A 14506-nucleotide genomic window follows, 5' to 3' on the forward strand; every position below is an offset into this window, starting at 1 on the left:
GATGGTACCTGGTTAGTGGTACAGCACGCAGTTCTGGATTCATGGCCTAAAAAAAAGTATGGTCACAAGTCTAAGAATGAAGTTTGCCATTGGTCAATTTCAAGATGGAGCTCAAAATCAACCAGTCACATGCTTTAGATTTTGGACTGGTTTCCAAACTTGAGTTTGCAGATATTAGGCAGACTGTGTATGTTTATGTATAAAAGGCTTGATGATCAATACTGTGATATTTTGTAAGATTCTAAGATGAGAAAACCTTCTAGATGTTGTGATATGAAATGCATGAAAATATCTGAGCATTTCAGGTGATCAATAAATACTGCTGGGGAAATATATTCATGATCATTTCCTACAAGATTTGTCCTTATAGATGGGCCTGTCTGATAATTAATTAAAAATCAGACAATAGCTTTTCTGGTAGAATTGTGAATTAAGTTAAGAATTGCATTATTTATGCGGTACATTGCTGTAACTTGTGCGATAAATTTGCTTTTTGGCACTCGAGTGAGCCAGTTATCTTCAACATCTGATTTGCATTTAGATGAAAATATTATCCTTGGTGTTTTTCTTGAGTGTGCTCTACATTATGTCTTTAACCTTTAGCCTGCTGGCGGCAAGTGATCCTGCCTTTGCGACCAGTGCAGACCAAGATCAGTCTGCACATCCGTGCAGTCTGATCATGGTCTGCACTGTTCGCTATTCAGTCAGTAAATTTTCAGTGAACACCCCTTCGAATAATAAATGGTATTGCCCAAATTTAATGATGGACCAGTCCATTATAGAAATTTAGCAGGCTAAGGGTTAATATTATAAGAAGAGTGGCCTTATGTCTATATATGCCACCAACAGATTTATTCAGGAATATGTATTAAGTTGTATGGTTAAGACACTGTAAACTAATTAACTGTTTACGAAAAAAATAGTATGTAATATAATATGATGAGTTTTTCACATATTTGGCTGATCGGGAACTTATAATACTATATTTTGATAAATGTGATAACAGATATTATCACTTTAAAGTCTTATCTAAAACAACCATAAAATTTTGTCTATAAAAGTAACTTAGTAATGAAAGTTTCACTTTGGGTTTTTTGTGAGGCATAATTTTTTATGAAATTTTTAAAAGTGCAAAATTCGCAAAAATTAAACCCTTACAAATATTCAGATTTAAAAGACCAAAATTTAATGAGGATCTGTATTAAGTTGAAGCTTAGAAGGATGCTGTTCATTCTCGCAGAAGGGTAAACTCTCCCACATTGCACCATGCCCCACCCAACCAGACATCTTACCCAATCATCCCCACTTCTTCCAGAAAACAGAAGATTATATAAAATATATGGTATATTATAATCCTGAGGAGATTCATTTGCTCAGCTGCTGAATTTAGGCTGAAAACTTGGTTACGCTAAATCATTGGTAAATACCAGTTTGAGTGAAGGACTTGTCTTTGGCAATGCTAGTAATTGTATTGATCAACGTTTTGTCTGGCAGTTTTTTTCCTCTGTGAATACATTGATCATTTCAGTGCTTCACAACAACATCTAATTAATGATGTCTTTATTCTGTTTGATAGAATTCTAAATGTCTGATCTGTCTTTGGATGACTTGCTTCATTGACAAGACATTTCAGTTTTATGTACCATTCCACTTCAAGGCATCTGCACCAGTTTCCCCCATGTCACTCAGTCAGTTTCTAAGCAAGCAGCTAGTCAGATAGCTGCGTGAGGAACTTTCTGTACGATTATGTTATCAAATTCAAGGCCCCTGAAACGATCATTGTATTCACTATGAAACGAATATTGCTCTCCTAAGTTAAATGTATTTGAAGCTACAATACAAAAAAAAATATTTAATTCACAATGTATGATTACTTCACAGACATGTTACATGTATAGAAGACTAATCTTGAATTCTTGAATTTAGTAGTGATTACTAAAGTCAGTCTTTGAAATGCTTCTATTTGTGGTATTGTGGGAACAACCTAAATAGAATCATAGCTAGGAAATCCTCCATGGCAACAGCCTATGTTCAATATGAAAATATAGATTTCAGGAAAATACTCGTATACCAATCTGGCACACAAAGCAAAAAAACAGTAATTGAAAAAACTGAAGGTAAATTAAGCGCCAGGTTTTCACCACATTAGTTATTAGCAAAACTGTCAAAAATAATATACAGTAATGCTGTATTCTCTTATTAATACCCCCACACTACTTGGATTGGCCTTACCAAGAAATCTACAAGAATAGATATTCTAATATGATATGAATATTTATGATTTTACAATATGATGATTGTTTCAGGTAAAAGTAAAGAAGCTGAGATAAAGAGAATCAAAAAAGGAAATTTGGCAAACATCATCCAAATTTAAAGGGGTAGGTACATGCACTCCACTTTTGAAAACATTTTTTATCAACAAAATGTAAATAACATTTAAAAAATTTAAAGTAAATGATGTACTGATAGTCAAAAAAAAAAGGCAGCTGTTTTGAAGTTTACAAAAACCCTTAAAAGGGTTTTTTAAAATTGCTTTGCAAAAAGCGATAATTTTTGGGGAATAATGCAGGATTAATAATTAAGTGTCACAAAACGAATGTTTTGTAAAAAAAATAAAATATTGACACCCTTTTAAAGGCAGAAAAGGTTAATGCAAATCATTTCAGATAGTTTTGATTAAATGTTGTTATCTTTAAAGAAGTTTTAAAATTTTGATCAAATTACTTTTTAAAAAATAAAGGCCCTGGTACTATTTTTTGAGTTTTTTTGGAGTGGGCCAAATTTTGACTCTTGTTAGAAAAACAGTTCTATTTGATACTTTTTTATAATAAATTCCTCAGACAAAATCGCTTGAAGTATTTTCAAACAAACCCCCCCAATTCTTGAGATTTGTTTGGTAGAACTCAGGTTAACTTAACCCCTTTACAATGGGGACAAGAAAAATTCGCCTTTGCGCCCCTTTAGATGTAATCAACTGCAGGGATTACGGCTGATCATGATCTACACTATTCGCCTTTCAGTCAGTTATTTTTGGTAAGCCCCCCTTTTTAACATTTAAAGGGACTGTCCAAATTGAAACGGACATTTTCTTACAAAAATTTTAGCGGGGAAAGGGGCCTACTGCAGGCATACTGTATGGCCATGTAGTTTAAATCATTTGTTTTTGTCGAGGCGCATTTTGTAACGTGAATTTAAAATTGCGTAGACAGCAGTTTTAAAGCCCTTTTTTATCATCAAAAGTTGAAATCCAGGGTTTTCAATCCTCAAAAAATCCCTTTTCAGTAAAAAACCAAAAAATTTCCCCGCCCACAAAATAAATTGTTTCACAGTACGATTTTTATGTCATTGTTTTAAAGTCATCCCAAAAGGGTTTAATCTATGACGAAATGAAACTTTCAAAAAAAATGCTTTTAAAGGGACCCCGGGCTACTCGAAGAAACAATCTTATCATGAGATTCCCCGGAGTCTTAAATGGGGTTTTTTTTTTTTTTTTTTAAAATTAAAATTAAAAATGAACTTCATCTGTTAAATGAAAAGGGAAAATCACTTGACTGAAAACAGGAGCTAGGGGTTTTTGGGCATTTTTAAATTTAAAAAATTGAAAACGATTGAAGGGGAGGAATCTTTTAATTTCATTGGTATGAAATTTTGTGATGTAGGTTAAAATGGCTTTTTGGGTTGGGAAATTTCCCTAACTATAGTTTATAAACATAAATGGCTTGTTTTCATTTGACTTGCCAAAACCCCAAAAAAAAAAATTGCCCAAAAAATCCAATTCACAGTGTGGAATTCACCAAGGGGGAACAAAAAAAAATTCCATTGTTTTATCAGGAGTTTGTAAACCCATTATTAAAAGGTGATCACAAATACAAATATGTTGCTTTCAAAAAAGCCATAGCTAAAGGCTGAAATTACGGTATGTGTTATGAAACAACTGATTCGATGGCTTTTGTTGTTGAAATTATATAAAAAATTTTGTTGTGAACAGGAGCAAGACGCGGGAGGCTATCGAAGAAGAAGTATTCTGAACTTTTGTTCATCTTTCTCCCGGGTACGATTTGACTTTGTCACATGGAACCGTTAACCTACTCACCCCAACAAGTACACAGAAAAAAATTTGTAAGTCCGCTCTGTTTAATTTGATTCAAGGGGTTACGGCCACTGTACTAATCTAAAAAACAATGCTGCAAAGTAGTAATGTTTTAACACGATTACTTTGTTAATTAGATTGCTCCTACTTGAAGTTATTTCCTTTCTAATTGTGGTAATTCACTGTAAGGAAGTGTTATCATTAATACCAAGGTGTTTAAAGAATATTGAGAAAGGAAATGGTTTCTCAAAAAACGCAATTTTTGCATACAACAAAAAAAAATGTATCAAGAAGATTTTTGTTGATGATTAGAAAAATAATGTTTTAATATTGATAGAATTGTTCCCAAATTTTTAGTAGCAGAAAAAGTCTCATTTTATTCAATTTAAAACTCTTGAAAAGCAACAGTTTTAACAGCTACATCCATTACACCCAAAAAATATTAGTTCATGTCCCATAAGTGCATATTGCCTTTCCATCCTATTGATTTTCCTAGGGCAGTGGTCTTTCAGGGGCCTACGCATTTGAAAAAAGAAATAGCAAATTTTTTGTGTGAAAATTGTACCAGTACAGGATTTAATTCCTGACTTTTTATTGGCCATTTGTTTCTTTGCACATTAATTTCTGAACATTTTGCTTGTCCCACTATCGTTTGATACAGTCAGTACCCTTCATCATTGTCACGCTTAGATTTTTTCAATTTTGGGGACTTTTTTCTTGCGGGTACCTGCATGTGTTTTAAATTAAAATTTGGAGGTGGCGGAAAAGTGATTCTGCCTTTGAACCATGAAACCCAAAGACCACCCGCCCCTTATCATACACTTTTAGTGAACACTTTTGGAAAATAATAATGCCAAAATTTTGAATGATAGGCCAGCCCCTTTTAAAAATTTAAAGGGGGGTAAAGGTTAAATTGGGTGGTGGGAAAAGGGTTTTAGGGAACAAGTTTAATGTTTTTCAAACTAGATAATGGTTTAGTATGTTTAATATGTTTGTTTAATAAATGCACAAAAAGCCTAGGTGACCATTTATGAAAACTGAGTAGTATGCTTACATATTGAAAAATTTCCTTTTTTATTAAGCCAAATATAATAACACATTTTTTTCATAAAACATTCTTGAAAAAAAAATAGAAAAAAGAAATGACAGCTTGCAGTTTTTAGTTTAACGATAGACCGCACCATAAAAACCCAAAATAGTGCTTTGGCCATACTTATGTTGTTGCAGTGTTTTGGTCAAATCTATTCTTTCTTTGCATAACAATTTCCAGAATAAAGATAAAAGAAACACTTTTAAAAAATGTCGCCATTCAAAAATGTTTAATTACTGATATTTGTTTAGAGTTTTTCTCAAATTTTTTTACCTATTTCCCAAAAAAACAAAAGTTAAACTTAGGGTGGTCATTTAGCACAAATACAAAAAGGTGTCTTGTAAAAATATGTTTTTTCCCCAGGGGTTTTTTGTTTAATCGTGTTGTTTGGGGCAACAAAAGACCTGAAAGAAAATGGTGATTAAAACCAACGGAACGACCTTTCCAGTAGAAACCCCCGTACACATCACCCTCGCACTAAGGGTGGCAAAATTTGGGGCAAGAGATGGTGAGGGCTTTGTGTTGAATACCAAAACTTTTAGTCTCCGGTAATTATTCATGTGGTTAAAAAATTTACACAATAAGCTTAAAATCTATACTGGGAATTGTTTAATTTTTTTATTTTTTGGGGGATGAAATTGCTGGTACTAGCAAATTGGGATTTTTTTGGACAAAATTTTGGATTTAAATGTTTAAAGAAACAAAAAAAAGGGAGGTTTATTTTCTGGCGGGAAAATTTTTTGGGTGGGGTTTAAAAAACAAAAAATTTGTCCCCCCAAAAATTAATATTTGCGTAAATTTTTAACCACAATGATTTGGGAAAAGCAGAAAATCGCATTTTCAGATTTAGTTCAACCAAAAAGAAATTTTCATTTAGAAATTTTTTCGCCGTTTGATAGTTTGATGCACTGTCATGAAACTGTCTGACTGTATGCAGAAGTGAAAAATTTTTTTTATTTTTTTTTTCGGTCAACAAATTGCAGAAGATTTCTTTCAAAAAATTATGGAAAAAAAAAATGAAAAAAATTGGGGAAAAATAAAAATGTTTTTAAAGTTAAAAAAAGGGAAAATTTCATTTTCAGAGACACAAAAGACTGAAAGAGAGCGCGCGCTTACGTGGTTTGGGGTGTTACGGTCATCGCCAGATATTATTCCAATGGGAGAGTGGACATCCAGAATTATACATCTACTCAATGACCAACACATGGTAAGTTTACTAATGAATATCAACATGAAAAAAAACAGGTTGTATGTAGAAACCATTTAAATATATGAAGAATGTTTCGGGATTTGGGTTTTTAAATTCCAAAAAGATAAATTTTTACATTTCATTACGGTTATTGAAAAGACAGAATAACAAATCATAAATATGCACAAATCAGCCCCAAACTTTCATCATTGTTAAAATTTTGACTTGTGCTTTTTTTAAAAATTTTCTTCTGTTACCCTAAATTTCAAGCACACATAGTGTTTTGAATTCTTTGAGTGCTAAATCTTTCTTAATTAAACCCGTGTTTGCTATGATTTTTTATCTGCAATGGGTATCTTAGTTTAAATTTTTACTAAAAATTCCTATCAAACAATTGTATATGATTGTACTGTGATTTAGGGTTGGGGACAGCAGCGCAAGTTTTATAGAAAACCCTTTTGAAGAAAAAACCTGAAAAACAAAGGGTGTGGTCTTGGGGGTTTCCCGCCACAGGGTAGTTCTTCAGATTTTTTTTTTTTCGTTTTAAAAAATTAATAAAATGGAAACAGAAAAAGTTTGAGTATGTAAGAAGGAATGTCCTATGGTTTTTAAAAGATTTTGCTACCCAGGGAAATTACCCTTCTTCTTTAACTATCAATTGGAGCCATGTTTCGTAACAAGAAAGATAAATTTTGTATAGCATGCTGTCAGATTAATATGACTAAATTTAAATACCCGAATTTTAATGCAAGCACACATAACATTGAAAAAAATCAAACAAAAAAATTTTTGGAGAAAATACAAAAAAAAAAAAAATGAAAATAAAAAATTAAACTTGAAAAAAAAGATGCAAGAAAAAAAAAATGGCAAGAGTCTTTGGCAATTTTTTTATGACTGGTGAAATTGTTCCATTAACCCCCTTAAATTTAATTGACTTTCCTTTAGATGAAAAACAGACAATATTCAATTTTGGATTTTGAAACTGTTAAAATTTTGTAAAAAAAATGAATCTTTTTTCTGTTTATTTTTTTTATTTGGGCGCATCAACACGATTACAGGGCTATACATATTACTTGTTTCCACTCCCTGGTTGTCGTGAAGCTTTAAATTATTAACAGAATTACCCACAAGGGAATACATCTTCAAAACTTTTTGGGGTATAAAGGATGTTCTAGACAAAATTTTCGTGAATTTCACAGTTTCCCCATCCCCAAAATTTAAAATTAAAAAAAACAAAATTTCTACTATTTCAGCTTATAAGTCAATCTACAAACTCTTTTCTCCTTAAAAGCGTTTTGGCCAAAACTATTAAATTTCTTGCTCAGAAATTACTTAATTTTCACATTAAAGGGGAAATTTTAGGGTTGCGACTTTTATTTGTAAGCAAAAGGTTATAAAAATTACCTGACAAAATAATTGGTCTGCAAAAAAGATTGCAGAAATTTTAAACGAGAATTTTAAACAGGGAGAGGAAAATGTATAAATTTTTTATTTTTTTTGTAGTCCCTTCCTTTCTTTTTTAAAGTTTAAATTTTAAAAGCGATTTTTTATGTAATTTTTAGAATGAAAAATTAAATTGATAACTCAAATTTAAAGACTTAGAATTATTTTACAAATACGTTTTGAATTTTTGCTAATAGGTTAATATTATGAAGAAAAAAAAGGTTTTTGGGGGGAAAGAAATAAAATTACTTGATGAACCAATTTATATCTTGGAAAAATGGATTTAACAGGTTTGAACCTTGTATAAGGTTGTTTTGTTTTTGGCAGCAAATTTGCAATGAAATTCATCTTTTGATGTCATAGCACTGAAAGTTATCTCAAAATGGCTTTTATTTGCCTTACAGAGGATCCGGCAGTGAAGACGCGGCTGACAGAATGTCTCGAGACGATACTAAATAAAGCACAAGAGCCACCAAAGTCGAAGAAAAATTCACATTCAAATGCAAAAAAAACTTACTTTTTTAAACAAATTAAATTAAATACATATGGGAAGGACCAAATCTTCTAGTCAGAGCATGTAACCAATTAGGACAGTTTTTACAACATAGGGAAACTAATTTAAGGTATGTAAGCTTTCTGAACATAATGCACCTGTTATCCCGACCCATTTAGGTCAGTAGGGAGAGTCAGATCTTCAAGTCTAGCAAGTCTTATCCCCAGGGAAGGCATATGTCCTCCGTGACAATTTATTAGAAGACATTGTTTTGTAAATCACACATTCTCCACCTCTGATTCTTGCGGAGAAGTTGGTGTCAGTATCAAGTCAGGACAGTTTTGAAATATTATAGCAAAGGCTCAAACACCTAAGTTTGAATGATTGTCCTAATATCAGTGAAGAAATTTAAAAAGGTTTAAATTATACCCTCTTTGACAAAAGGGCATATGTTTGGTATGACACTTGTTTGGAGTAACGCCCCATGTGGTTCTTGGATGATCTGTGTATGAAAAGAATTGGAACCACTGTCTTACCCTTGCATGATGGTAAGAGGCCTCTAATAGGGTCTTAACACTTGGTTTTGCTGTAACTCTGTGGTACCAGCAGGTATAAAAGTTTTGATTCCTTACCTTATATTCTTATTCTGAAGTAAATGAGATGTGAAACTAAAATTTCAGTCATGTTTAGCACCATGTTACCTATACTGTGTTTGTAGGCCTTATAACCGAAATCAAATCGCATGTTGCGAGTATCATATTTATCTATGTTTTCAGATACCTTGCATTAGAAAGTATGTGTCTATTAGCAACATCAGAATTTTCACATGAAGCTGTCAAAAAACATCAAGAGACAGTCATCACAGCTTTAAAGGTATGCAATTTATCTAATGCAATTCAATTTACGCTCATTTTCCTTTCTCAATGTTCATTTTAACTGGTCTGGTAGTTTTACATAATTTCATTACAACTGCAATTTCTGATAAAAAAGTAATACTTTTACTTTAGCAGTAGACACAGTTTTCACAGTGATTAGTTTAACAAGTCTGGTAGTTGTGCGTAATTTCATTACGACTGTGATTTCTAAAAAAAAAAAGTAATACTTTTACTTTAGCAGCAGACTTATATCTTCAGACAAAGTGTTAATATTGTGAAATGATAGTAGTGGGCGGCGGGAGCATTTTTCAACAGGATTTTGAGAATGCGTTGGTCAACGAAATGAAGTTGCATAGAAAAATAAAATTTCCATATACTTTACTTTTTAGATATAATATTCGTGAATCGATGTCCTCTGAAATAGCCATTTTGGCCAGGCTACAAAGCTTTATTTGAGTGACATTAAATGATTTCATAGTACATAAAATGCATTACTTCACATTGAAATGTGTTTGTTCCTTCACTTGTAGACTGAACGTGATGTAAGTGTACGACAGAGAGCAGTGGACCTTTTGTATGCAATGTGTGATAGAACAAATGCCGAGGAGATTGTTGGTGAAATGTTGGAGTACCTGGAATCAGCAGATTATTCCATCAGAGAAGAAATGGTAATATTTCTTGAAGAGAATTTTCACTGTTCTATTGGGAAAAATTATCGTTAATGGTAGCATGGTATTAGTATGTAAAATAAGTAGGGGAAAAAAAAGATATTTGTGTAGAACAAATTGTAGTACGTTTTTATGTAAAATTTCCCTCACAACCATTATTCTGTGGCTTTTGTATGTTTTTTTAAAAAGGAAATGTACTTTTAGTTGATTTCTCTCGCTGAACCTGGACAGACCAGCTCCCATCGGCACTTACCAGTGGGAAAAGTGTGTTCACATTTCCTGCCAAGTTTGTATTAGGTAGATGTAACCTTTATAAAAAGGCTTACAGAAATTTATAATGGGTGTCTGTAGTTCCTACAGGTTAGACAGATTCCTTGATATTTACTTTAATGTTTGAAATACTAACTGTTCATTTGTATTTCAAAAAAGTACACATAGCTTTATGTCCAAGTTCTTGTTCTTAATTCATATTGCATGTTGCCTTGTACAGGTGTTGAAGGTAGCCATATTGGCAGAGAAGTATGCAGTGGATTACACGTGGTATGTAGATGTTATCCTTAACCTGATACGTATAGCCGGAGACTACGTGAGCGAGGAGGTCTGGTATAGAGTCATTCAAATTGTGATCAACAGGGACGATGTCCAGGGATATGCAGCAAAAACTGTGTTTGAGGTAACAAAACTCAGTAGATATGATCAGTTGTTTCGGTTATTTTGTTCATAGAGCAGTTGTCGCTGGATGGATATAATATTTGACATTGCATATGATTCCTATTTCTCATATTGCATTATTTCTAAGCCAGAATTTAAAGAAACCAGAGGCCGAGATACCTGTGCAAGTACAAGCACATGTTGTGTTGAGCCCTGGGCACGGCTTATCTTCTCAGTGATGCTTGGTTAAAGACATTGTGCTTAATAATGGTCCTACATCTCAGATCCATGTGGAGAAGTTGACAGTAACTTGCGGTAACACTGTTTAAAACAGCACATCAAACAACACAGATTCATTATTTCAATTATATGGAGTGTCAAAATTCAGCATAGTGTGATTATAACGCAATTTAACCATATGCATTTAGTATGTACTAATGCAAGCGAAAGCTGAAGGTTTAAAATGAGTAGATTTACATTTAGTAGGCAAATCTAATAAAACTTACAGGTAATTTTCAACAGACTTGATACTAACAATATAACTGTACATTCACCAACTTTTGCATATGCTTTATTTTAGCGATTTCTTGGTTCATGATGTTAAGAATTCTGAAACGTGAGTGTTTGTGTTTTAGGACTAAGAGTTCACGGATATATGTCAAAATGAAATCTTCACAAATATTTCTCAATCTGCAGTGTATTACACAAAGGCGAACATGCTTGCATCTTAAATCCCAGCTTTTATGTAACTTGGCAGATACTATGTTTAGGTTATATAAATTCAGGAAAGTTAAAAAAAAAAAAAAAGTAAGAAAATAACACCTCACAAAAACACCTGCTGGCATGAAAAGGACAAAATATTGTTCAAATGTTACTGTTTGTTACAGGCATTGCAAGCACCGGCCTGTCATGAAAACATGGTGAAAGTTGGGGGATACATCCTTGGTGAATTCGGCAACTTGATAGCTGGCGATCCCAGATCAAGGTACAAGCTGCAAAATTTTCTACTGTGTTTACTCATTAATCATTGTAGTCATAGATCTGGTAGTAAAATGAAGTTCTGTGAAGATATTCTTATTAAGTGATACTTGATACAGTTCATGTTTGGTTGGTTTTATTTTTATTAAGCCTAATTTTAAAACAGCTAGATCTTATTTTGATAACTCCTTAGTCGAGTGATTAAGGTTGCTGCTTTGAATTGTGCCTTACCGATGTGTGTTCGAAACCTTGTCTGGGTTGTGAGGAAGTCGTCCGTCTGGCTTATGGAAAGTTGGTGGTTCACCCAGGTGTGCACATGCCTGAAATAATGCTCAGTTCAACTGGGGTCTTCTTCCACCATAAAAAAACTATGTCAATTATAATTGTTCCGATATGATGTTGAACCCAACTGAGCTTGCTTTCTCTTGGAAAGACTGTACCTAGGTATTGTAAGTAGATACATTATTTTGTGCCCCCATGTAGATCTTAAAATTGAGTTCCTTTTTTCAGCCCTCTAGTCCAGTTTCAACTTCTACACTCGAAATACCACCTGTGTTCTCCATCAACTAGGGGTCTCCTCTTGTCGACATATATCAAGTTTGTTAACTTGTTCCCAGAGATTAAAAATACAATACAAGATGTAAGTGTTACTTCCACTTCAGGCTTGTAAATGATAAATATGTTTTTATACCCATTTCTATAAACGAATGCCCTATGTATTTCATAAATTTTTCAAAGGAAGAAATTTTAGTACATGATACAGTAATTAATTAACAGAGAGATGATTCTGCTAAAAAATTAGTGGTGATTTAATATGTAATCAGACCAAAAGAGCTGCTGTGAATTTTTGTGGATTTGCCATAACGGCAATAAGAATTCATGGATTTCAACTTTAGTAGATAAAATGGATGAAAATTTTGTGTTGTGTATGTTTATTAAATTTTGTGGATTAATGTTAACATGAAACTGAAAAAGTTTTTGTGAATATCAAGAGATCATATTTGGCAGCTAGATTTTTTGTATGCTGATATTCTCTGAAACAGTATGGTCAAAGTGATTACATTCATCCTTTACCTCTGTTTCATGTTGGGAAGTTGTTGGCTGTTGTGAACAATTAGTCCGGTCAGGATCCATGCTGTTCGCTAACAGTTTCTCTAATTCCAATGCGTGGATGCGCAGGCTGGTCTGGATCCATGCTGGTCGCAAACCCACTATGTTGGTTTTCTCATGGCACGGCTCATTTGTAGTGATCAGAAGTCTGACATGCTGAAATACTACCAAAAAATAGTATAATAGTATACAAACAAGACTTTATTCTCTGATGCTTTGCTGCTATAGATATCTTGATGTTCAAATTGTCTGAAAGCTCTATCATTACCTTGTTCTTCATTTTTCAGGTATTAAAAAGTGATAACAATATGCGTAATTCTGATGTAGAGCTGCAACAAAGAAGTATTGAGTATTTACAACTTAGTTCTTTAGCAACTGCTGATGTGCTGGTAAGTCTAGACAATATTGGATCTATAACTGATTAGAATTCACTAACTAAAAATCAGATTTGAAAACAATTCCTTTTCTTCCTTTCTTTTCTTCATTTTATGATTTTATTAAATTGTACGGGTGTGTCTGAACTTTTTACATCTTTTAAATACAAGAAATTAATCATATGGATTCAGACAGTTGACGTTCTGGTGCAGCTGCATTCTTGCTTGTGTTTTAGCAGGGATATGAATTAGTAGGGGCCCAGTAGCCCATGGCCCCTAGATTTTGGGCCGGGCCCCTAAATTGTTGGAGAAAATGCCCATATACCTAATGTTAAATGTTTATTTTTGACAGTCTGTGTCCCTAAATAAAAATAGCTAGTTTATATCCCTGTTTTAGATATTTGAATATTTGTTTTCTTGCATAAAAAGATTTTGCTGATTATCTGGGCCACTTACTAAACATGAAACTGTTACAGCATTGATTCTTTTCTTTAGAATTTTGTTTTTTGATGTTTTTTTTTTCTCAAACATGTCTAAAATATTTGTTGCTAGGCAACAGTGTTAGAAGAGATGCCACCATTCCCAGAGCGCGAGTCGTCTATCCTTGCGAAGCTGAAGAAGAAGAAACCATCGAGTGTTCCAGAAGGTAGCGAACAGAAAGAACATACGGCAACCAAACTTCCTGCAGCCCAGATGTCAAATAATGTAGAACCGAACCCACCTACTACAATAAATCTAATGTCTCAGGTATGTCGTACAACTCTTGGCGGAAATATTATATTTCTGTTGAATTATATATTGCTGTTTCATGCCTATGCTGTTATGCATCTACTTACAGCAGTGTAATGATAGTTATTGTTTTTTATTGTCTTTGCTAACAAAATTAACTGCTAATAAACTGCATGTTGGGTAAATTTCACTATGGTTATATTTTAGCTTAACTTTGCAAACAAAGCAACATACGAGTACAAATATTAAGAAGCATTGTCTCTAAAAAAAGTGTGAATTCTTAACCCTTATTATGCTGAACACGATTTATTCTGCCTTTGCAACCAGTGTAGATCATGATCAGCCTGCACATCCTTGCAGTTTGATCATGATCTGCACTGTTTGCCATTCAATCAGTACATTTTCAGTAAGCACCCCTTTTAACAGTTAATGGTACTTTCCAAATTGAAAGATGGACAAGTCCATTATAGAAATTTAGCAGGGTAAGTTAATAATTTTTAAGTTACCAGATTTTGAAATGGAAGTGATGTGAAAATTACCCAGTTTGCAGTGTTTGATCATGAATTATATATCAGAATAAAGTGGTTCAAAATTGTATCAGCTTTAACAAACCTTTATTTAATCATTTTCTTTTGCACTGTTTTTACTAGCTGCTGAAAATCGTTGTTCTAGCTATAGTTTTAGGTGTGGTAAAACTTTTAACATTTCTAACTTTGATTTATAAATTTCTACATTTCTGTTGTATATTTGTAAACTCTCACCTAGCACTAACAGAACATAATGGTCTTATTTTATAACTTGGTCTTAATTGTTACT

At 33.1% G+C, this 14506-nt stretch overlaps 1 protein-coding gene across 1 annotated transcript in view; it reads left to right on the top strand.

The window, feature by feature from the left end:
• LOC123537453 (AP-2 complex subunit alpha-2-like) overlaps nt 1-14506 on the top strand; it is a 47617-nt gene that overhangs the window by 14235 nt on the left and 18876 nt on the right. Inside the window, exons 3-13 of the mRNA XM_053527724.1 lie at nt 2307-2353; nt 6263-6387; nt 6790-6809; nt 8366-8435; nt 9082-9178; nt 9711-9848; nt 10339-10521; nt 11387-11484; nt 11988-12117; nt 12875-12976; nt 13514-13708. Coding sequence (XP_053383699.1) covers nt 2307-2353; nt 6263-6387; nt 6790-6809; nt 8366-8435; nt 9082-9178; nt 9711-9848; nt 10339-10521; nt 11387-11484; nt 11988-12117; nt 12875-12976; nt 13514-13708 — 1205 coding nt within the window. The remainder of the gene's footprint in view (nt 1-2306; nt 2354-6262; nt 6388-6789; nt 6810-8365; nt 8436-9081; nt 9179-9710; nt 9849-10338; nt 10522-11386; nt 11485-11987; nt 12118-12874; nt 12977-13513; nt 13709-14506) is intronic.

Source organism: Mercenaria mercenaria, chromosome 17 (genome assembly GCF_021730395.1).
Source record: "Mercenaria mercenaria strain notata chromosome 17, MADL_Memer_1, whole genome shotgun sequence".
NCBI classification, from domain to species: domain Eukaryota; kingdom Metazoa; phylum Mollusca; class Bivalvia; order Venerida; family Veneridae; genus Mercenaria; species Mercenaria mercenaria.